Below are 25472 nucleotides of genomic sequence, written 5' to 3' on the forward strand. Positions count from 1 at the left end.
ATATGATAGCTGTGTTAGATTCAGGATGTTTGAAGGGATTCTAGAAATATGAAATGCTAAATCGTGGCTTATTTTAACAACAATGTTTGGAACATGCCACAACTAGTTAAGATCATACCACATACTAAATTAAAAACAAACCACAGTCTTGTTTGGGGTTGTAGATAAAATGCAGTCCCTCACTTAGCCATAGAACTAATTTGACTGTTTTTAAGTCAAAGAATTTTCTTGCTTTTGCAGTTCAAAACTGAAGAGTGCAAAGGAAATTCAAGTCATTTTTGCTCTCTGGACGTATGTAATCACTGTATCATAGGAAGGGCTCTGCAGCACGTCCAATTGCTTGCAAAATCTGTTATTGCCCATGCTGATGGACATTGTGTCTCTGACCCCTTAACTGGAAAGATGCTAGATTAACCTTGAGATTTTTTCAGCATGTGTTCAGTCGTGGCTCTGAGCTCATCCACGGTGGGCTTTCGAGATGTCGCTGAACTTCTATTCCCAACAACTTCAGGCAGTAGGCCTGTAATCTGGAAACAACTGGCGTCAATATGCGATTTTTCAATATGCGACCTTTCTTTATAAAAGGTATGAGGCTGAATCAAGCCAGTATTCAACTGGATGGCTTCCCAACATCTTAGAAGATGCTTCCCCTGAACCAGGGAAGCAGGGAGATGGTCCTAACCATAGAGGCTGAACCTCCATGAGGGAAGGGTCGCACAGGAAGCAAGATTTCTCAGTCGTCAGGCATTTGAAGGAAAAATTTCCTCACTAAAGAGAGGCATTTCCTTACATCAGTTGGCTCAGTCTGCTGGCTGGAGAATTCTGGGAGTTGAAGTCTACAAGTCTTAAAGTTGCCAAGTTTGGGAACCACTGCCTTACATGTTCATGGGCATTACAGGCAGTCTTTGACTTACAACTGTTGGTTTAGTGGCTGTTCAAAGTTGCAACAGCACTGGGAAAAAAATGACCGTTTTTCACAGTTACAACTTGCTGTGATCAAAATTCAGATGCTCGGCAGCTGATTTATATTTATGGCAGCTGCTGTGTCCTGGGGTCAGGGATCACCTTTGGCCACCTTCCATCAAGCTAAGCCAACGTGGAAACCAAATTCATTCACTTAACAGCCAGGTTACTAACTCAACAATCGCAGTGATTCACTTAACAACTGTGTCAAGAAAGGTCACAAAATGGGTCAAAACTCACTTAACAAATGTCTCACTTGACAACATAAATTCTGGGGTCAATTGTGGTTCTAAGGCAAGAACTTACAAGTTAGTCTCTTGACCTCTGGGCAAATTCCAATAATCCGAGAATTCAATCCTCTGCAAACCGCTTAAACTGACACTATGTGAGTCCCTCTCTCCCTCCCTCCACCCCTCTCTCTCTCACACACACAAAGGGTAAACAAGGATTTTGTTTTGCTTCTGTAGCGCTCTTGCAAATCACCAATTTTTGCAAATCACATAGCGTTTTTAACTGCCTTTGTGCTTTGTTTTTCTTCTAATGAGCTCTTAAAAGACACAATTATTTCACTGTCCTGCGAAAATAAGAGTTTTCCAAGTTTCGACTGATCGATTGCCTAAAGATGTAATTTTGTCAGCAGATGCTAGTTCAGCCTTAACAACTATCAGACAATACAGACCCTATTACGGTCTTAATGTCAGCAAGAAATGGGATCACCCACACTCCTGGATGCTTGTTTGCCTGAACATTGGAGTATTTATCTTCATTATTTAAGCCAGCACAGCTTTTGAAACCTGTACGTGAATTGGTACTTCGAAGTGGGTAACCAACCATGGTCACTGTGTAGTCAGTTCTTGTCCTGAGCCAACAGGTTGGGGTGTTCCCTTGGAAACGCCAAGGACAAAGGAGGAAATCTTATTCTGAGTTTGGGTTAAGTAGTTTAACTTTGTTCTTCATGAGCATGTAGTCCTGGAAAAAGGTGGGCATCTTGGAGAGAGGAATCCAAAGGAATTTAGCATCTGTGCCCACGCTGTAATAAGCCTTTGGATGTTTGCTCATCAAGGCATGCTCCATGCACCTCACAACCAGCGACAGGTCTGTATTTTCACACATGTTGGCTAATTTGTCTTTCTTGATTGCGTCTAGGGAGAGAAGAAAAGGGAGAGGAGAATATTTTCAGTAACAGGATTCAAGACTCTTGATTAAATAGTTTGGTTATGATGAGAGGTGGGTTCCGGCAGGCACTACTGCTGGTTCGCTTGTGTGCACGCGCTTCACATGCATGCTTGATGTGCGCAGTGCACACATGCAAAGTGCAATAAAAATTGTTCTGCGCATGCGCAGAAACAAAAACCCAGAGGGCAGTGCCTATGGCACCGCCCAGACAACCAGTTCGGGGGCATTGCAGGCCTGGTTTGCTGCCAGTTCCAGTGACCCAGCCGCCAAGCCACTACCGGTTCAGCCAAACCAGTCTGAACCAGTAGGAACCCACCACTGGTTATGATTCTCTAACATATAAAGCCGTAAAGGGAAATCGCATTGGATTGTGGCATTAAGTACATACAGATACATGCAGTACTAATAGAGCTAACAAGATCTGACAGATTAACACACGTTTTTGTCCTCTTAAACTACAAATACTGATAGCATGATTGGGCAAGAGGGAGAGAGATAATTTTTACACTTCATACACACATACACAAATTGGCACATTCCTTGCAGCTGAGCAAAATGACAGATGCCGTATTTAGGCAGGGCCATCACTAGTGATTTATAGCATGTTCTGCCAGCTTCCAACTACAGTTGTGCTGTATTATTGTACTACAATAATAAAAATAGGGGTTATACTGAGGCAATGGTGATAGATGACAATACTGTAGAAGCGGCCTTACTGGCAGTTAAGGAAAGGCAGTGAGTATCTAGATAAGGGGTGGGGAACTATTGGCCCTTTTATGACTTTGGACTTCAACTCCCAGAATTCCCGAGCCAGCCATAAAGTCTACAAGTCATAAAGGGGCCATAATTCGCCACTCCCAATCTAGATAATTTCGAAGCCTGGAATTTATGGAGCTGAAGTCCTCAATTCTGAAATCTCTAAGAAAGCTGAAAGAGACTGCTTTAGAAAAATACAGAAGGGGACCTGTGGCGATAACTATCTACATGATGGCACAGTGGTGATATTGCAGTACTGCAGGCTACTTCCGCTGACTGACAGCTGCCTGCAGTTTGGCAGTTCAAATCTCACTAGGCTCAAGGTTGACTCAGCCTTCTATCCTTACGAGGTGGGTAAAATGAGGACCTAGATTGTTGGTGGGTGATAGGCTGACTCTGTAAACTGCTTAGAGAAGGCTGTAAAGCATTATGAAATGGTATATAAGACTAAGGGCTATTGCTATTGCTACATGGCCAGCCTGCTGTTCAAAATGTAAGCCATTTTAAAAATAAAAATAGCTTGCCACGAGTAGCCTCAACCTAGTGATGAGCCTGCTACTGCTCCCTCCATGAAGGTGGATTGTGGGGCTCTGGAACTTGGTGCTGAGTTAACCATCAAACAAAGGGAAGTGTTAGGATAGTGTTTTTTGAGGCTAAAAGGAAACCTAAGGAATCTCCCCATGGATAAAATGGAAAGAGGGCATTTAAATGGTCACTACATCAAAGACACCTGCTGAACAAAGATATATCAGATTCCCCTGAAATCTGACAGAGTTTCTTTAGGGCCTTGAAATCCTTTCCTAGCTTACCTTCCTTGAGGTAATGTTCACCATACTGCCGTTGGATGGTGGGAGGAAGGGAATTCCAAATGGCCACTTTTTCTTTTATGAGCCGGACTCTATCAGAGAGTTGTGTTTTGAACAAGCCAGGTTGAATACAGGACACTGTCACTCCAAAGGGCTTCATATCCTGTCTGCAAAACAGAAAAAGATGTCAACGGTAATTCAATTACACTTAGAAGGACTTTTCAGCAAATAGAAAGCATGGTGGAATTTGGAAGCACCACACATCCGCTTCTGGTTCTCTTGGAGGAGGTTTCAAAGTATTTCTAGCAGGACTACCAGATTCTGTAACAGCTTTGTTCCCCAGGCCATCCGTCTGGTAAAGTCTCAGGATTCGTTTTCCTTGCCATGTACATGCATACACCAATGTATGCATGTACATAGCGAGCTAGACTTGTGTTGTTTCTCTGTGTCGTATATTATATGTGGGTATACACATAATTTTGTATTATTTATTTATTTATTTTGTCATGTTTATATAGGGTAGGGTCGGCAACCTTAAACAGTCAAAAAGCAGAAAGGTCCTAACTGGAAGCCCCCCATTCAGTTCTGGAGTCGACTGGAAGTCCGATTCTCCCACCATAGAGTCTCCTCTTAGCGCGTCATCCTTTTTCCTCTACTTGTACTAATCAAAAGCCCTATCCATTGTGGAGCTGACCGGAAAGCCTGCCCCTTGCCATTGTTTCTCCTCTTGGCATGCCTTGCTTTCCCCTCCCCAACCCAACCAGAAGCTCCTCTCAAAATTGTGGCGCCGACCAGCGACAGGGAGCCACAGCAGAGGCATGAAAGAGCCACATGTGGCTCTGGAGCCACGGGTTGCTGACCCCTGATGTAGCGTATAGTGGAGGTGGTTACCCTTTGAGAGCTGTATGCAACGAAATTTCATTTTAATGTATGACAATCAGTGTATATTCAAAGTGACCATAAAATTATTATTCTGTTCTCTTCTATTCTATTCATGATTAACTAGTTATTAAAAGTCACGAGTTTTTAGTGAGTGGGAGATCAGATGATGGAAACTGCAGTCTGCGAAAACCTATGCCTTTCACTAATATTTGTTTGTCCAAAAATGTAGTACAAGACTCTAGATTTGCACAATCTAGATCAGCATAGTCTAATACATAGTTTCCTCCTACAACATCTACTGCTGAACTGTATCTGCACGTTGTGCTGGACTGCACTAAGGCAGGCTAGGCGTTTGTTAATATTTTAAACTTTCCCTTCTTCCTTGGGACAGTACCCAAGAAAAGCCATTTTCTTTCCAAAAATCCAACCAATTTTGGGAGGGGAGGGAACAATCCTCTCTCCAAGCCAGACTTTTCCTGTCCTCATTCTTCCTTTTGCCATTACTTTACATGTAAGAGAAGATTTAATGTACATTAAAAGCCTTGGCCCGTTTGCAGTGAACCATGTATATAGATGAGTCATTCATAGAGCTAAATGATGGGATACGATGCTGACATTAGAGCACACTGAGACTGGATTGAATCTTAGGCACGATGAACCTTATTCAGCCACTTCTGCCTTACCTTAAATTGTTGGTAAAGGCTTCTGCTCCATATTTGGATGGGCAATAACCCCCTGAACATATTGTCAGAAGGCCACCAACACTGGTTACGTTTACTATTCTTCCTTTGGCTTTCTTCACCAACGGAAGCATGTTTAATGTAACATTTATGAGGCCCATCAGGTTGATTTCAATGGGCGCTCTATAGTGCTCAAGTCTCAGCCAGTCGGTGGGGGCGGATGGTCCCATGATACCAGCATTATTGACAAGGCCCCAGAGACCTGCAAAGAAACAAAGGGGAGGGAGAAATCCCCCACAAAAATATCACATCTGAATCAGAGGTGGCATTCAGCAGGTTCTGATTTGTTCTGGAGAACCAGTAGTGGAAAGTTTGAGTAGTTCAGAGAACCGGCAAATACCACCTCTGACTGGCCCCGCCCCCATCTATTCTCTGCCTCCCGAGTCTCAGCTGATCGGGAGGGAATGGAGATTTTACAATATCCTTCCCCTGCCACGCCCACCAAGCCACGCCCACAGAACCAGTAGTAAAAAAATATTAATCCCACCACTGATTATATTGTCTAGGGGATTTGAAGACCTTTGGAGGTCCTTTGGAGTAGCAGCCAGGGGCTGAAGGACAATTAAATCAAAAAGGTGAGCCGAGACAAAGGAGTGGACAATATCAGTATGAACAATAAGCTTAGAATGAAGTTAAATGAATGAACTACAATTAAAAAGAATACTCCCTCTGTCACTTGCAATTTTTGGCTTAAGTCTCTTTGAAAAGGACATTTATTTTGCAGTGCTATTGATGACCAGAGGACTCTTGAGTGGTAGACTTTGGTCTTAATTTTTGGGCACCTGCTGCTTTAATAATTTAAAATAAGGTATCTCATATCTGTTTCAGCACTTCTAGCACAGCACATGTGAATTAATATGTGTCTGCATAAAAATGTCACAAAAATATCATATCTGAATCAGAGGTGGCATTAAGCAGGTTCTGACCAGTTCTGGAGAACCAGTAGTGGAATGTTTGAGTAGTTCGGAGAACTGGTAAATACCACCTCTGACTGGCCCCGCCCCCATCTATTCTCTGCCTCCCGAGTCCCAGCTGATCGGGAGGGAATGGAGATTTTGCAGTATCCTTCACTTGCTATGCCCACCAAGCCATGCCCACAGAACCAGTAGTAAAAAAAATTTGAATCCCACCACTGATTTGAATATAATCAGTAACATTCCAGCCATTATAAAAAGCGTTAAGAAAGTGGATGCCCATACAGACACACAATGTCGCCGCAATCATAATCCAGGAACGTTAATCGTTTTCACCACACATAATCTGTTTACCCTCAAACGGACGTAAACGAACTAGAAAACTGAAAATCACGTTCTCTGAAGATCATTGCAGAAAGCTGCCATAATAAGTGATGTTTTAGATCCGTATAACCAGGTATCCCTTGCAGTGGTTTGCCACAATTTCTATAGCCCTTCCTTGACATGCCATTGTTTGATTTCAGAGGCAAAGCAAAATCTCTGTAGCTACTGTTTATCCTGAACAACAGATTAAGGGAAGATGCCAGAGATTATTGAAGGGCTGTTACGCAAAGGAGAGCACACAGGATTTTTTTTAAAAAAAAACAGACATGGGAGAGGTAGAGAAGCTAGCTAAATGTTAGGAGAAATTGCCCAATGAGGCAAATTGCTTGGCAGTAAAAATAGTCTTTGTTGCCAGTGCAATTCCCAAAGTGCTTTCTAGACACCATTTAAATCAGTGTTTCTCTACCTCAGCCATTTTAAGATGGTCGGACTTCAACTCCCAGAATTCCCCAGCCAGCATGGGAATTCTGGGAGTTGAAGTCTGACCATCTTAAAGTGAGGTAGAGAGGTAGAGAAACACTAATTTAAGATACTGGTGTTAATCTTTAAACATCCCTCAACATCTTAGAATCTAAACATAAGAGAAATTACCTATGTTAATTTTTGACTTCCTCAAATATTATGATATATATAGGACAGGGTTTTTTTTTTGAAAATGACTCATTAATTGGCCATATACTTGCTATTAGCCTTCAGCAGATAAGAACGATTAAGATATTTTACTGGGGTTTTAATTTTTTCATTCTGTTAAATGTTATTTTACATCTTTATTATTCCAAATATTCCATAAATGGAAAAGCGGGGTGAACTGAATAAAATACTCAGAAGTAAGTCACACTATGTTCACACCTTATTACCGTTGAATTGTTTAATCAATTTGTATGGTTGCCCAGATTGAAACAGCAATTCTGGGTGACTAAGAAAGGGTTAAAACTCTAATATTATGAAACCAAAATAAATATACCTAACTGATGTGTTATTCCTTTTCTGTAATCTTAAAAGCATGAGGCTTAGAGAGGGAGGAACAATTATTTCCTTAATATAAGGAGATAGCTACAAAATATAGCGGATTGTGGGCAATATGTAAGCCATTATTCTTATGCCCATTTTACAGAATCGCCACTTCAACTAAATGGGTTTTTGCTTAATGGAGTTTCAGTTGGACTGTCAGGGCTGAAGCGTAGCAAAATACAGAAACATATCCCAGAGGCATCTTGCTTGTAGAGGGTGACCGTTTTAAAATTCCCTACAGACTAGAATGCTAAGATGCTGAGTTTGTCGATCATAAGGTCGACAGTTCAGTGGTTCGAATCCCTAGCGCCACGTAACAGAGTGAGCTCCAGTTACTTGTCCCAGCTTCTGCCAACCTGGCATTTCGAAAGCACGTAAAAAATGGAAGTAGAAAAATGGAAACCACCTTTGGTGGGAAGGTAACAGTGTTCTGTGTGCCTTTGGCATTTAGTCATGCCGGCCACATGACTATGGAGAGGTCTTTGGACAGCACTAGCTCTTTCGCTTTGAAACAGACATGAGCACTGCCCGCTAGAGTTGGGAAGGACTAGCATGTATGTGCGTGGGGAACCTTTATCTGCCACATATTGTCATAAAACTGGCCAACAACAGCCCTACTTCAGCCTTTCCTGGGGGGAAAGTCTAACACAAGCAGTAAAATAAATTCCATCACCTTACTCCCTCCTTACTCCCTCCACCTCCTATCATTCCCAACCAGCATGGACTTTGACATAATTGGGAACCGGCAGATGAAGCAAAGATAAACCCATTGATGTCCATCCCACAAAAGAGCTGAGGCTCACTTCTAAACTCTCTATTTAGTAAGCAGAGAGAAACATCCAGCAACAGGACTTAATTGCTTACCCCTTTGTCCTACTTCTTTCTTAACTTGTTCTGCTACTTGCTTGATGTTGTCTGAGTTTGTCACATCCAGCTGCACTGTTTGGAGGTTAGCCGTTGACTCCTCTTTCAGCTCCTTTGCCCCCCTTTCAGTTAGGCAACCAGCAATCACTTGAAATCCGCGCCTATCAAAGGTCAAAGCTGCCAGTTTCCCAAATCCGGAGTCACAACCGGTGATGAATATGTATTTCCCTTCGGGATCTACGTCATCTAAATTCTCCCCATCTCTCCATTTCCACCATATAAAGATGACGATTAACCATAGGACGAAATGGTACCACATGTTAAAATTGAACTCGTCATTTTCCTCCTGAAATAAATATGAAAATAGAATTGCCCCAGGCATTAAATTCATGTCTTTCCCTTGACCGTACCACTTCCATAAATGAATAGATATGAAGAGAGGACCATTATCTGAGAGGCAGTAACTTCTTGCATAAAAACTACAATTAGCTACTACCTTTATTGTGATTATTTAAAATGAGACCACAGGTCACACAAGGATTTCTTTACCAGGCAAGTAAAAAAAGCAGCAAGTGGAGAAAAAACCCCACAAATCTGGGGAAAAAAAACACGTTTGATGCTATCGTGATGAGTTACGCTACACAAATCAACATAATAATCTAAATGTTGTTCATGATTAACGGAGGAATGTGATTTTGAACCATCTTGTGTTGATCCACTCTGCTCATCTGCTCTATTATCTATATTAATATTACTACCTTGTGGTTCAATTCAGGCCTACAAAATTTTCTCCAATGATCTTCCAAACAGGGCTACACATTACACTACTTTGCTGTAACATGGACTGTTGGCTTGAACACAGACAACATCATTTAGAGTGTCATAAAATTTCAACTAACTCTGGGCTTATTGTTCAGTAAATCATGTTTAAGTAAAGCAGACCTTAACATAATATGCAAGCATATGTTGGATCTATTCTGTTCTTCCCATGTCCTGGGACTGATCCACCTGAAGTATACTTGAAGGCACAAAGTCATTGTCAGTCATTATCTAATTTACACGCACAGCACTTTGTGAGAAAAACATCACAAATAGGAAGCTAAGCTAGGATGGAGAAAGAATTTCTTACGTAGTGTTTCCTGGGGATTTTGCAAAGGAACTTTAGGTCAATGATTTACCTATCTATACTCAAGGCCATGGTGCTACATAGTTCCTAGGCAACTGTTAATCTGGACTTTGTCCTTCTCATTTGACCGTGATTTCATAACAATCTTGAATATAAACTTACTAGAAAACTATATAATGATGTATTTCAATAACCAACCCTGCTCAGGAATGTTTACTCTATATAGGTAAAAGGGTAGGTAAACATCTAGGAGACATTTTTCAGCACTAGTTCTTAAAACCAACCCAACAGCACCTGAGAAGACAATCCAAAGCTTTTCTTGTTCCCTCTGTAAACAGAATAAACTATCACCATTGTGGTACCCCCAAAAAATCATCCCCCCGAGAGGATTTTTAGGGCCCGCTGTGAGAGAAGAACAAAAAAGATGAAAAGGAAAATATTCATCCTTTAACACTTACCTCAGCCATGTTGGCCTATGATTTAGATAACGGGGTGCCTATTTAGTATGCTTTGTCTGAACCAAGAAGCTGTCTGCTTGTCTTATCAGTCTACTTCCTATTCTCTGAAGAGCCCATCTTAAAAGCAGGACATTGCAGTAATAGTGTTGCAGAACAGAACTGGTGGATGTGTTTGTCCTTTAAAAATTCTGTTCACACAGATGTTGTTGAACCAGTTAACCTAAGGGTGCAATTAGTTACAGGACACTATTATTTGTTTGGTAAGACCACACAAAAGCTGTAAGCCAAATTTTATTTAGAAATTTTCTACGTCATTTTTTTCATTCTTAAAAACAGGAAATTGGTAGACCTATTACTTTCTACTTTAAATAAACAAACTATCATACTATCCAACACATAGGTTGCATCACAAATTATACAAATGGTTTATGTACCACTTGTCCACACAGCTTTTTAATTAAAAAAACCAGATCCCAATATTATATTTCTGCAATAAAATAATGATTTAAAAATAAAATAAACCTGAGAGTCATTTCAAATACAAAACAATAGTTAAAATGATTAGATCTCTGTTGTGGTTCCTTCTAGTATATTTGGCTACAGCTTCACCACAGCAAGTATGTTCTTTTCCCATGTTAGCTTAGCATAGTGAAAGTTACTGAAAGTATCTAGATCAGTGTTTCTCAACCTTGGCCACTTGAAGATGTCTGGACTTCAACTCCCAGAATTCCCCAGCAGTTGAAAGATGTCTGGACTTCAACTCCCAGAATTCCCCAGCAGTTGAAGTCCAGACATCTTCAAGTAGCCAAGGTTGAGAAACACTGATCTAGAAGGTTTAGACTGATGAAGGCCAGCATGAAAAAACTCCCTTTTAAAGTCTCTGTAATCCCTTAATTTAGGGTAAACTAGATGGAAATGAGTATTTACTGGCTGGATGCCCTTCCTGACATCACGCAGAGTTTGCAGCAAATATATTTTCTTTGTGCTTTAGGAGAGAAGCATCTGTCACTACCTAGGATTGAACTCTCAACCTTCTGAGTGGAAGGCGAGCATCTTCACCATTAGGCCACCACACCACTCTAATGAAGGCTACCACTATAGGGCTTAAATAATTAAGGCAAGTTTCTTGGCTTCAGTACATCATCACTTTTGAAGAGACAGATTTCTCCTAAAGAGGAAAAGAAGAAATCTAGGAGTGGCAGGAATTACCATAAAACCCACCATGGCACCCCTACACTCTGATGCCATAACATTTCTAAAATAAAAGAAACAAACGACAACATAGGTTTTTTTCCTGAAAACAACTACAGCAACTTGTTCTTCTGAGTTCCTGTTCCCATGCCTCTGGGAGTTTTATTTACATCAACAGGAAGTGCATTAAACAGCAACTCCTTTTCCTTGTTATATTTAACAATCTTCAGGTTTTGCATTATTAATTTATGAAAGTGTACATATAGGTCTTGAAGAAATGTATTTGGTTTGACAGTATTGTAGGCAGCAAATGGATTTACGTAAAATATTTTAAAAATAATTAAACAGAACTCTTTCTTTCTTCCTTTCTTAGTCTTTCTTTCTTCCTCATTCTTTCCTTCCTTCCTTTCTCATTCTTCCTTCCTTCTTTCCTTCCTTCCTTCGTTCTTCCTTTCCTTTCTGTAGAAAAACCATCCTAATATCACTGGCTTGCTACATACATCTGTGGCCATGGTCTCTCAAAGAATGCTCTCAAGTGACACTAATATCAGATGAAAATCTAATTCTCTCCCTTTGTGTTTAGAAGACAGCTTTACATGCTTGTTCAGATTTTGGAAAGGGCTGAACTGTTAGATCTGCAATTCCTTTAAATTATTATGATCTCTGTATTCTCTCTACAGAGAGCTGTAGCCATGTTACATGTTGACGCCACGTTAACAAGTCTTTATACAAGAATATCAATGTGTCTGGGGAAGGTGGAAATAAATTCAGGAATCCCAATTATATTTAGATTTTGTTGATTTAGTTTACGGAAGAAAATTCCAGAGAGACTCAGGAGCTAGCAGGGCATGAATTCTCATGGGGGAGGAGGGGAAATGGAAATCAGTTTACCTTCATGGCTACTTCATCTGTTGCTATTTGCAATTGCAGGGATTCCTATCAATTGACTTTTGGGTCCTCCAGGAGAATGATGGAAAACCAAGAATTAGCTGTAGTTGCACAAGCATGCTTTCCCATTTTAAGGAGAACAATCCCAAATATATAACCTTTGGCAATGTGCACCTACTGTATATAAAGAAATACATTATATGTTCTATAGACAGTGGGGCTGTTCTCCTAATTTTGCTAATCTGGCTAGGAGAACTCGTAGAATAACACTGAAAATAAATAGGGGTTTTAAGTGTGAGCAAATGTTGGCCTGATATGGAAGGGGGGCAAAATTCTTAAAGCTAACATTGGTCCAAATGATTAAATTGCCCAGACCAGAGGTGGTTCATACTGGTTTGGACCAGTTCGGCCGAGTAGGTAGTAACTCAGCCTGCCACACCCCTGAACCCGTTCTATTGGCGGCAGTGCCATCTTGGTTTTCGGTTCTATGCGTGCGTAGATGCAAAAAAATTTTTTTTTTCTCCTTTTCTAACATTGTGCACATGCACAAACCTTTTAAGGTGCAAATGCGCGCCGAACCAGCAGTAATGCCAGTAGCAACCCACCCCTGACCCAGGCTGATTGCATTAACTACATCTAGGCTCTAGTCATTAAAATTTCATCCTACCATCAAGAGGTTCCTGCCATGCTCAGTGTGTCTCAGTCCTGATTTAAGGAAAAAAGGCAGCTAACTATCCAAGGAGCTGCTGAGCTTTTCTGAACTTGAGGATAAAAGGGCAGCAAGTCCTTCCACTCTTCTAGTGTAAAGGAAGCACTAATTAATACCGTCAGGTAATTAGGCTAACTCCCATGATTCTTGACGTGCTGTGCTGGAGAAGTTGGTACACTAGATCTACTGGATTTCAGAAGCCAGAGTCTCTGAGCAGAGTTTAGAGATGACAAAAAATCATAGTGATGTCACAAACCACATACATTCTTAGAAAGAACCACACAGATCAGAAAGCTGAAGGAAGCCGAAGAAATTTATACCTTCTCAAAATTCCATTTGTGCAAATTATAAAGTATAAAGTGTACAGTATCCCAATCACGGCAACTTCCTTCCTGTACTCTCCAAAATCTCATTCCTTCTAACATACCTTTCCCAGAGTCAGTCCCAAATAATGGAGCACACTCTCTCAGGAACTGTCTCTCGTTACTATAGACTGTGTTTTTAGAAAAGGTGTTCAGAGTTGGCCTTCTGACTTGACCTTCTGAATTGTTTTATTTACGCTTTGGGTGTGAATTATTTAATTATTTTTCAATTCTGTTCTTTAAACATTACTGCTCTATCTTATGTTGCTGTTAACTGCTATGAATATATGTGTTGGGTCAGTGGTGAGATTCAATTTTTTTTACTACCAGGTCTGTGGGCATGGCTTGGTGGGTGTGGCAAGGGGAAGGATACTGTAAAATCTCCATTCTGTCAGGCCTGCAGCCATATTTTCTTTTGGATCTTTGGCCTGCCATACTTTCTATTATTCTACTATGTGTTTTCTACTGTAGGAAAATAGGAGAGGGGATTGTAAGGAGTTACACACTATGTAGCCATAACAAAATTATTTCTAGAAAGCCAAGGTCATCCTTTGTCTCTGCACCTCTGCACCTAACTGGAACTGGACCGGAGCTGCCAGCATGGCATTGGGAGATTGGATCATGTGATGGATTTGTGGATGTGGGGGCAAGATCTTGAACTCTCAACTAGGGAAAACCGGGAAAACCAGGAAGCTTTCAGATTTGGGTTTTCCCAGATATGCCAACATGGCTCTCTTAATAAATTGGAACTTTGAGCAATACTTTGCCTTGGATTTTGATTTACTTTTGGATGCTATTTGGAATGCTGACACATTCCCTCCTCACTCCAAAGGAAGGATACTGTAAAATCTCCAGTTCCTCCCAATCAGCTGGGACTTGGGAGGCAGAGAATAGATGGGGTTGGGGCCAGTCAGAGGTGGTATTTACTGGTTCTCCAAACTACTCAAAATTTTCGCTATCGGTTCTCCAGAACTGGTCAGAACCTGCTGAATACCACCTCTGTGTTGGGTGGAAACATGGGATGCAAATTACCATTTCCATTCAATTCCTCCCCCCCGCCCATGCCTCTATTTTTCTCATTATGATCTATGTATGATAATACAGTTTGATGTCTCCCAAATATTAACTTCACCATGTATCCAGACATATAAATCCACATTGTTGCTCAGGTGGTTAGGAGTGCCATACATTTTATCTACCATTGCTGGGATGAAAGAAGATTTGAACTGTGACCAAAAAACACCCCAGAGTCGAGGCTGCTTAAATCATGCCATGCGAACAAAGCAAAGCCCATTACAATGGGGGTTAAAATTGAGATTACACTGGTATTTTATGTTATGAATGATTTATGGTTATGTTATATATAACCAAGGAAATATGATCCTAAATCAGCTGCTTATCTCTCTCTTTAAATTCCTCTACTCCCACATCAATTCCTGCATAAATCTGAAGATATATTGAGTTGTATTAAAAGAGAATATCAAGAAAGATAACACATTGAAAAAAAAAACAGTAATAGCACTTAGACTTATATACCTCTTCACAATGCTTTACAGCCAATGGTTAACAGATATTTCAGCATATTTCCCCTAGCAATCTGGGTTCTCATTTTACCAACTTTGGACAGATGGAAGGCTGTCAATCTTGAGCCGGTGAGAATTCCACTGCTGGCAGCCGGCAGAATTAGCCTGCAGTACTGAATTCCAACCACTGCGCCACCACAACTCTTACAAGATACAAAATGATCTTATTCCATTCTCACCATCTCACTTGTTTATTCTTGCTCACTCATATCTTAACTCAAAAAGGAGTGAATTGGATCAGTGGTTAAAGATGCCGAGCTTGACAACTAGAAAGCTGACAGCCTGGGTTTGAGACCTGAGCGCTGCATGACGGGATGATCTCCGATTGCTTGCCCTGCCCCCTACCCACCCAGCAGTTTGAAAGCATGCAAATGCAAATAGATAAATAGGTACAACTTCAATGGGAAGGTAGCAGTGTTCTGTGTTCCTTGGTGTATATAGTCATGCTAGCCACATGACCATGGTAATGTCTTCAGACAATGCTGGCTCCCTCAGCTTAGAAATGAAGATGAGAAGTGCACCCTAGAGTTGGACATGACTGGACAGGGAACATTTTTACTTTTGCCTTATCTTGACTCACAGCAGGGCAGTGCTTCTCCATTTGCCTTAGCAAACTACACAATTCTGCTATGCCAGATTCACAGTCAATACTACAATCCGTAGCATCACCAGCTGAAGCCAAGCAGTTAATACCTGACGCAGGAGACATAAGATGGATGTATTTTATCCCCTCCTTTCCTTTTCTTGTCTTGGAGGGCTATTGGTGCTGGTGCTTCTCTTCTAGCATAATCAAAAAGGTGTGGAGGAGGCAGAGTTCATGGTGTAAGGGTGTCTTCTGTTTTAAAATAGAAGGGAAGCACACTGTGGTGAGGCTGACTGAAGTGGTGTCTTTATGAGACCACCATCTAAAAATTTATGTGGTTAGTTTGGCTCACACCATCTGCACAAACCTTGTGTCAGGGTTCCAAGTAACACATCTGCCAAAAGCAGAACTCCAAGGCAGGTTGATTCCTCAAAGAACATGTTTATTGCAGACATCATATTGGTACAGCTAGTGAAAACCAACTCTAAAAGTTCCTGTGATTTTCCCCCTAATTAAAAGAACAAATATTTCCCTCCCCAGATGTTACCGGTCACATTGTCCAATGAAAGTAGCTGGGAGGCTACTTGGTCACTCCTCCTTCTTCACGTGCCTGTTGGGATGACCTTGGTTCCCATGAGAAATCTTTTTGTTTTGACTAGTAGCCAGTGTATCTACTTCCCCACTCCCTTTCCCCTTTTAAAGTTCATGGCAACTATGAGGCAGGAAAAGATGGCTCCAGCCAGGTTCACTTCAGAATTGATACCCTGAGTCTTCAAGCTCTTGAACAAGCTCAAAGCAGAGATTGGCAAGTCTATTTGAATTCCAGGGAATCTATTTTGGCAGCTAAAGGCAGGGAAACAGCCCCAAGGCTTGACAATTGGTTTATAGTTATTATCTCACCTTCTTTAACAGCTGACTTAAAACCAGATCTAAGAATTTAGAAGACTGCCATCCAGGGCTAGCTTCATCAATTGATGTACTACCGAGGCACTTTCTTTAGGTAACAAGTATGAGGTGTTTTCTCCTGAGAATGACCTAATTTTGGGCCAATTCTAAAAACTGCTAACATCATACAGCAACATCTAAATGCAGATGCATCAATAAGGTTTTCATGTATATATCCTGAGTATTTAATTTCTGTCAAAGATTTAAGTCACTTTTTATAACTGGAATCCAAAGGGATGTATTCATGGAACGTATTAGAAGACTCATCCATAACTTGTATGTTTTTTTTAAAGTGTGGTTTCAAGTGGGTGTTGATGTTTGACAACTGTCTAGACTAGTCCCTCATGTTTTCATAGCAAGTTTTTCTGAAGTAGTTTGCCATTGCCGAGAGGGGGGAGGAGGGAGGCTCCATGGTCACCCAACTGGCTTTGTGCCTATAATTCCTTGTCTCCCAGTTTACTTCCCTGATGCCTTAACCACAACACCAAACTAGTACTTTAATGGAAAGACTGATGCAGCAAAAAACAGCTAAGCAGCACTTTCCAGTATTTCAGGACATTTCTATTTTGAAGCTACATTTTTTGGCATGTTAAATAACTGCAATGGGGCTGTTCATTCCCACTGATTTTCTATTTTTGAAGAAATACTAAAAAATACAATCTTTCTAGTGATTACCAAGTGAGGATAACACTCTTCCATGTCCATCGCTTATTCCTTAATTTTTGTATTCTTTGAAATGTATTGTAACTTATATTTTAATAAGTTTAAACTTTTCAAAAGGAGCATTTTTAGTTAGTTAGTCATAAAGGAACTCCAGTGGTGGGATTCAAATAATTTAACAACCAGATCTCTGGTTGGTGGTCATGTGACTGTGCGAGCATGGTCAACTCAACATCACTCACATCGATGGGCGCTTCGTCTTAGCTGTTACAATGTAATAAGGGTTAACCGGAGAGGCAGTTTCTGTAAGCAGGGCAATAAAGATTAGGCTAGAAACAACACCAGGATGTTTTCTTCCTGCCTTCCTTACAGGATTAGCCCTGTAAAGTGAAAGAAAAAAAAAGAGATTTCTTCCAACAACAGGTTCTCTGGACTGCTTAGAAAGTTAACAACCGGTTCTCCCGAATAGGTGCGAACTGGCTGAATCCCACCACTGAGGAACTCAAGGAACTCCAATATAAATCATATATGGACATTTGACCCACAGGATCATCGCACAGGCGTTGATGATCCTACAGCAATAGGTACATTTTTATATCAGAAATAAAATTGGTCTTACCTTATTAAAGAAAAGACTGGGTGCGTGTGCCATAAATGGAAAAGCTCTTCAAGTCACTACTGGTTTAAAAGTGTGTCCTCGCTCCTCCACCAGATTTAAATGTTTAAAAAACGAATTATCGCAAGAATCATTATGAAACCCATGAATCATTATGAGTCAGAGAATAAAGAGTAGCAGCACGTGTCAGAAATAGGTTTTCGTAATCAAAAGAACTACGTGGTTGAGGACTCTTTTTTTTTCTTTAGTAATCTGAAATATTAATTGCACCTTTATTCCACACTGAAATGCTCTTGGCTCATAAAACTATTTTTAAAACTGTGTAAAGAGTTTCCTTGTAAAGGTGGAATCCCAATAAAACAATAAATCTGAAAGTCTTTCAGTGTACTTAGTAACAAGGAAGGTGCCATAAATTTTCTCAGAATTTCACTTTCCTTTCAGATAAGTCATTTCTACATTCTTTCTAAATTTCTTTGCCATATGTTCTGAGTGAATGAACTAAAATGATACTTTCCCTGATGATTGAGTGCATTTAAAAATATTTACAAATATTTCCCTTTAGCCTGTGTGCTGATTTTAGTTTCCTAAGGCCAAAGCACTGACATTTTAAGAGGGAAGGAGGGGAAAACATTTTTAGATGGTTGTTTCTGTTTAAGAAGTATGTTAGATGTATTAACCTTAGGAGAAGTATTATACAAATATCACATAGTAGCTGGTTCCCCGTTGTTTTGCTATGAAACTATGTGATCGGGCTTGATAAGTTAACACTTAAAGCTTGAAAATTAATGTATAATGTGTAACTCCTTAGCATCAGAGTGTGTTAATACTGTATTAGAAATACTAATGATCTGATGGTCATTAGTGAGCACCTAGAAGCCAAGAGGAACATACATGGCAAATTTCAAGCTTGTAGGCATCACAGAGCTGGAGATTTAGTGATGAGTGAGTGGCATTTGGCATGTATATATGTATATTATTTGAGGTGGGGGTGGGTTATTGAAAAAGTATATTGCCACTGAACCTTAGTGCATGATTTGAAAAGGTTTAAAGTGCTATATAACAGGACCTAGGAATATTTTTTTTAAAAAAACAGCTGAATGTTGCCAAATCCTGCTGTGAGGCAAACTTTGACCTCAAACTCGCAGTGTCATGTTGCTGTGACATGGCGTTTCATGACGTTTTCCCCATTCATGGAGCGGGGGTGGGTGTGGCCTATGCATTCGGCCTGTGGGCTGCCAGTTTGACATCCCTGTCCTAGGCTAACAATAAGAGCTTTACTGGTTAACTCCCTCCATAAGGTGGTTGGTTTTTCAAGCCCAGAGGTCAAAGCTAAGACCTAAGAGTTTATTCTGCAATGTTGAAACAAGTAGACTTCCTTCTCAGGTGAGTACCAGCAATTATGAAAAGATCTCCCATATGATGTGGAAGAGCCAATCAACTCTCTTGGAGCTTCTAGGTGAGCCATATGAAATTCAGTGAGAGCAAGGAAAGGATTTTCTATCCCTATATTAACTGCCCTAGATCTGTATGCACTGCTCACTCACATGCTGTGAAGGAAAATTTACAGGGTCTAATCTGAGTCGGTCACCAGGACCAGAGATTTTGTCTTCCAGTCTTTCAGACTCCTGCTGGAACCCATCCTCAGGAAAGGTCTCTCCAGCAGAGTGACATAACACTGCTAGCAAGAAGTTCTGCCTAAGAACCAAAGTTCCGTCTAAGGACCCAGATTGGATCCTGCACCATTCTCAGGTACACATACATTCACCTTCATTCGTAGGAAAATTTACCTATGTGGACTTATTGGCTTCAGAACCACTGGGTTTTTATTTCTCAGACTAATACAGTTCATAAATTAGCCATGGGGTAACTAGAACTTTGGGACAGATTGATTAACCATAAATTAGTACCTGACACTATGCAAATTTAGGAAGGAGTTCTTCATAAGAGAACAGAGACCCTGGGATCAAGACTCCAAAATGATTTGGTGGGCTAACATTTTAGGATAGAATGAGGTGACCAACCCAGGTAGGGACACAGCCAAAGTCTTCTCTCTTTCTCTCTCCCTCCCTCTTTAATTTACCTATATCTGTTATGGAGAACCAGTTTGGCGTAGTGGTTTAGATGCTAGGCTAGTAAACTAGAAGACTAGGAGTTACAGTGCAGCTTTGGGCACAAATGGACAGTGCTGTGGCTCAGTGATTAAGACGCTGGGCTTGCCAGCTGGAAAGCCAGCAATCCTTGTTCGAGACCCGAGTGCCACACAATGGGATGAGCTCTGTCCTTTCCTCAGCTCCTGCCAACTTAGCAGTTTGAAAGCATGCAAATGTCAGTAGATAAATAGGTACCACTTTAGTGTGGTGGTAACAGTACTCCACATGCTGGCCACATGACCATGGAAATGTCTTTGGACAGCACTGGCTCAATGGTCTTAAAACGAAGATGAGCACCACACCCCTACAGTTGAGTAAAATTCACAGGGACTCCTTTACCTTTTTACTTTTGAGGCACAAAGCCAGCTGGGCGACCTTGGACCAGTCACTGTCTCTCTCAGCTCTAGAAAGCACCCAAGGGCAAACCGTTTCTGAAATCTTGCCAGGAAAACCACAGGGACTTGCCCAGGCAGTCACCAACAGTCAACATTGACCTGAAGGCATCAAAGAAAGAAAGAAAAATCTGCTAAGCATTGCCACTGGTACCTATAGGACAGTGTTTCCCAAAGTGTGGTACGCGTACCCCCAGGGGTACGGGAAGAGTTTGGTGGGGGTATGCATTGCACCGGAGTTTGGTGGGGATCACGTGGGAATATCCACTGCACCGTGCTTAGCTGCGCCCACAGAACCAAATTATGATGATCTTTCATCTCAACATAAACAATTTCATCCTTCTCATTGAATCAAATAAATGTTCTTTATAATATAACTTTTGTTTATTTTGCGTATGTATCAAAAAAATAAAAAATAAATATATTTTGATTTTTATTAAAGCATATGTTTTTTATGAGGGGTACTCAGCATTACGAAAATTATAGAAGGGGTACACATATGTCAAAAGTTTGGGAAACACTGCTATAGGAGATGACACGAGTGCAGGGAATTGCACAGCAGTAGGTGCCAGAAAACCCCAGGTGACTATGTTTATGTTTGAATGTTTATTTCATTTGTATGCCGCCCTTTTTCCCCTGAAGGGGGACTCAGGGCGGCTCACCAGGGAAGGGGAATACAGACAAATTAACAACAACACAAAACAATACATAATTTAAAAACACGCAACAATCATACCATTCGAGATAGGGGCAACGGTTCTTTAGCCCCAGGCCTGTCGGAACAGCCAGGTTTTAAGGGCTTTGCGGAAGGCCTGGAGGGTGGTGAGGGTGCGAATCTCCACGGGGAGTTCGTTCCAGAGGGTCAGAGCAGCCACAGAGAAGGCTCTTCTCTGGGTAATCAATCGCCAGTTGACACTGGCCGGCGGATGGAATTCGGAGGAGGCCTAGACTATAGGCTGTGTCCATACAAACACATGTTATCCAGACAGACAGCTTATTTAATGTGCTTTCCACAGCGCGTGAAGTGGCACAAGAGCATGGCAACATCATTTGCTCTGCTCCACTGCCTCAGGAACAAGGCTAGACCGTGGTGTCGTCTTAGCAATAGACCGCAGGACAACTTAAGGTGGAGCTATTGAAGATTTCTATGCCTATGCAAAAACCTCAAATCGTTCTCCCTCATGTGGGTGGAGGCGGAGGCAGGGGTGAAATCTAGTAGGTTTTGACAGGTTCTGGAGAACCGGTAGCAGAAATTTTGAGTAGTTTGGAGAACCACCTCTGGCTGGCCTGAATGGGGTGGGAATGTAGATTTTGCACTATCCTTCTCCTGCCATCCCCACCAAGCCACGCCCACCAAGCCACACCACACCCACCAAGCCACGCCCACAGAACCGGTAGTAAAAAAAATGAATTTCAACACTGAACTGGGCGGTGGCCAGTTCAACAAATAGGGAGAGCAGTGGTCTAAGTTCTCTGTTGGAGTTGGGTATTTGATACATTCAGATAAAGAAGAATGTTTAAATATAAATCTTGCTCCAGCAATCTCATTGTAATTAGCCTGTCAAGATTGGTGGGAAAAAGCAGCAAGCCTGAGCTTTTCTAAGAACTTGGAGCAACAGAGGAGTAGCAGCCAATTTTACTCCCTGGTAGAAACACAAATCCCAAGATTGCCACAGCACTTAGACCTATATATATCTTCATAGTGCTTTTACAGCCCTCTTTAAGCGGTTTACAGAGTCAGTGTATTGTCCCCAACAATCTGGGTCCTCATTTTACCCACCTCGAAAGATTGGAAGGCTGAGTCAACCTGGAGCCCCCCAGGATCGAACTCCAGGCTGTTGGGACAGTTAGCCTGCAGTACTGTATTCTAACCACTGCAACCATGGCAGACAATGCAGGGATTTTAGAGAGTTCCTAGTCTAGCGGCCTTCCAGATTCCTACTACGCTCTCTTGCTACTGCAGCTCCTATTTCAAGGGATTGTCAGTCCAGTGATAGCATCCCTGGAGGGAAGTTGGCAGTGGCCAGAGGGAAAGGCTGTCTACAGAAGCTGAAAACAACACATAGAGACTGGGCAGGTCCCAGCTTCTTATGAAACATTAGAGTACTTGTCACCAAAGTGGTATAAGGGTACTCTTCGCTTAACGATGACTATTTGTTCAGCAACAGAGCTAAACGAATGGTACTTATATCCTCAAAGTTATGGTGTTTACAGCGCTCCTCCAACGCCATGATCATAACTTGGGCACTTGGCATCCTGTCCACATTTATAACTTACAGGGTGTGCTTAAATTCCCACTAATCTAATCACCCCATCTCTGCCCTTTTGGCTCCCCTGTGGTCATAATAAGCGGAAGTGACACAGTAGTTAGAAGGCAGTATTGCAGGCTAATTCTGCCGACTATTAGATGTTCGAATTTCACTTTGCTCTTTGCTGCCTCTGCCATTCTGCCCTCCATCTTGCACTCTTCCACCTTGCTGTCCCCAGCTGCCTCTTGTTTGTTTGTTTTTCTTCTCTTCCTGCTGGTGGGACTGGGTGTGAAAAGCCTTCCTGAGGACAGAAGAGGTGGTGGATGGAAGATGTAGAGGTGCAGAGTGCAGTGCAGGACAGCCAACTGAGCAGAGATGGGGCCGGGACACAGGTGGGTGGAGGGAGTTGGAAGTGCAGGTGAGCATAGCAGGCACAAGGAACTGCTTCACTTAGTGACAAAAACCCCAGTTGGGGTTGTTAAGCGAGGACTACCTACATACGGCGGGGAAAGGCTGGTGGAGGAAGAAGGTGCAAGTCACAACCTTCACATCAAGCTGGAAAAACCCAGTTCGTTGGCCTTGGCTATGAATTAGGGATGAAGGGAAGGTTGTGTCATCTAGATACAACCTTAAAGAATGATAAGCCAGGCCTTTTCCAGCTGAAGTGGAAGAAGGGATCAGAATAATAAAAGTCCTAATTTAACTAATCTACTGGTGTAATGTACTACATTTATTTAGAATTCATTTTGGTGTGTTTCCTTGGTGGCTTAAAATCTTGTCTGCACCCAATTGATTTAGTCAGCTTACACAGTAGTTTAAAGTACTTTGTCACCTCAGAAAAAAAGATTAATTCAACAACCAAGTTAAAAAGCGTGTGAATTTAGCCTTTAGTATATCACGAATTTAGGCTTTGGTACATCACGACAACCAGAGTAGTGGAGTTACACTGCAAATACAGAAAAGTGTATTTACAATTAAGTATACACATGAGTATTGTGAGAATAAAAGCACAAAAAAGATGCACAAAAAGATACTCAAATCATGAAAAGAATATTATTTTTCAGTCGTCAGTACAACTGGTTGATAAATGAAGATGGCAAAAGGAGAGAAGACGGAAGCATAAACAAAGTTAGTTTTGAGAACTTATTTTGGAGTCCTCCACAATATAACACCAGGAAAAAAAAATTAGATTCTAGTAGAAGAGAATATAAGTAACACAGGGTTAAAGCGTGAAGTCCTTTGGTGCTCTCTGAGCTTGGTTAGTGCTTGTAGAAATTTCCCTAGCATCTTCAGAAGATGTTACCCAAGTCCTAGTGCACCAACCGAACCTCAGCCAGTAAATAACCAAGATCAAAGAGGACCCCAAACTCCATAAATTAGGTTCTCGACTGGCTTTTCGGCTCTAAAAAAGTTCAGGTTATTTAGAATAGAATAGAGCTGGAAGGGACTTTGAAGTCCAGCCTTCTAGTCCAGCCCCCTACTTAAGCAAGGGAACCTATACAATCTCAGACAAGTGACTGTCCAGTCTCTTCTTAAAAACCTCCAGTTATGAAGCATCCACAACTTCTGCTGGCAAGCAGTTCCACTGGTTAAATTGTCCTCACTGTTAGGAAACGTTTCCTTGATTCCAGGTTACTTCTCTCTTTGATCAGTTTCCATCCATTGTTTCTTGTCTTGCCTTCTGGTGCTTTGGAGAATAATTTGACTCCCTCTTCTTTGTGGCAGCCCCTTAAATATTGAAATACTGCGAGAGTTTGCAGCGAAGGTCGAAAGTACATTGCTTGCAAAATTAATTTTTCTTCGCCATCATCATTATTAATGCAAACGGTCAGTACTCAAGGCAGTCGCTAAACAAGGACTGCTAAACAAGGTTATGGTTTGCACAACATCCATTTGGAACTGAGAAAGTTGTCCTTCCAAAACTACCCACTTCCCAACCACAATTTCTTCAGGGTCTGATTAAGTACTTGCAAAAGTTATCTCTCGGTATGACTAACATGACATCCCTTTGGGAGACAGGTAAGGATGACAAAAAACCTTTTATCACGAAGCCAGAGAGGCTATAAACCGTTCCTGGGACGCGCGTTGGTTCCTCCGCCGCTTCTCAGACCAAGTTTAAACAGTAACCAGTAACCGAGTTGGAAGGGATCTTGCAGGTCATCTAGTCCAACCCCTCGCTCCCGCAGGAGACCTTTACTAGGGATTCGAACCGCCGAACTGCCGACCTTTCTGATCGACAAACTCAGTTACCTTGTTATGGTCATGACCTGCCCGCCCCCACCCACGGTGCTTGCCGTCCTGTAAGGCTCTCAAGTCTAATTTAAGATACGGAGAAGGGAGGGGATGGACTTACCTGCTCCGTTGGCTGCTCTCCTTTTATCTCAAGAGCTTTGGCTTTTTCTAGAGGAAGAGTAGAATATTTACGAAATAGAGTAAAGAGCTTTGGCTACAGCGGGGATCACGTGGGCGGCCCGTAATGCCCTGAGAAGAAAACGGGTGGGCGTAGGCAGTCCCACCCAAAACCTCAAGGAGGGTGAGGGGAAAAAAAAGGAAGTTATCCTTTTAAATCTCGGTGTAACCAACCAGGTCACGGCTGCCTTTCTTAGTAACTTCCCTGTTGCTCTAGTTGCCCTTCACAATTTCCTTTGCAAACAGCAGTAGGACTGCTCGGGCAGGGGGTTGGACTAGATGACCTGTAAGATCCCTTTTCCAACTCTGTTCATCTCGGCGTGGGCGATGCTGCCGGCCCAAACTATGCGATGGTCTCTAATACGACTTTGGGCAATTTGGGCAATTTTGAAGATCTGTGGATTTTTAACTCCCAAGAAATCCCCAGCCAGCCAGCTAAAGTCTGCAAATCTGAAAGTTACCAGGGTTGGATACCTACCTATCCCGACTAATCCGCTCCATCTGCCCGGCTCCGCTCCACCCCAGCGTAAAAACAAAACTAGGCTGCTTTTGTATCCTTTTTCTTGGAGATATAGTTTTTTTTTTCCTCCAGCAATAGGAGCGCAGGGGGGTAGTTTTGTTGCAGCTCACTGGCAGGATACAGGAGATTGGATTT

General features: G+C 41.7%; 1 protein-coding gene across 2 annotated transcripts; it reads right to left on the reverse strand.

Moving 5' to 3' along the window:
• Window positions 1-1179: 1179 nt before the first annotated feature.
• On the reverse strand, window positions 1180-24809 carry DHRS9 (dehydrogenase/reductase 9). Of its 2 annotated transcripts, XM_032234968.1 has the most exons (7): window positions 24762-24809; window positions 20107-20261; window positions 10081-10300; window positions 8497-8842; window positions 5267-5525; window positions 3705-3868; window positions 1180-2105 (listed from the first exon to the last, which is right to left on the reverse strand). In XM_032234968.1, the coding sequence occupies exons 3-7, from the start codon at window positions 10087-10089 to the stop codon at window positions 1879-1881; spliced, it is 1005 nt and encodes a 334-aa protein (XP_032090859.1). In that variant the 5' UTR covers window positions 10090-10300; window positions 20107-20261; window positions 24762-24809; the 3' UTR covers window positions 1180-1878. The 2 variants fall into 2 exon arrangements, with proteins under 2 accessions (XP_032090859.1, XP_032090867.1); XM_032234976.1 differs by lacking the exons at window positions 20107-20261; window positions 24762-24809 and adding an exon at window positions 15507-17181.
• Window positions 24810-25472: the final 663 nt, after the last annotated feature.

The sequence above is a fragment of the Thamnophis elegans genome, chromosome 1 (assembly GCF_009769535.1).
Source record: "Thamnophis elegans isolate rThaEle1 chromosome 1, rThaEle1.pri, whole genome shotgun sequence".
NCBI lineage: Eukaryota > Metazoa > Chordata > Lepidosauria > Squamata > Colubridae > Thamnophis > Thamnophis elegans.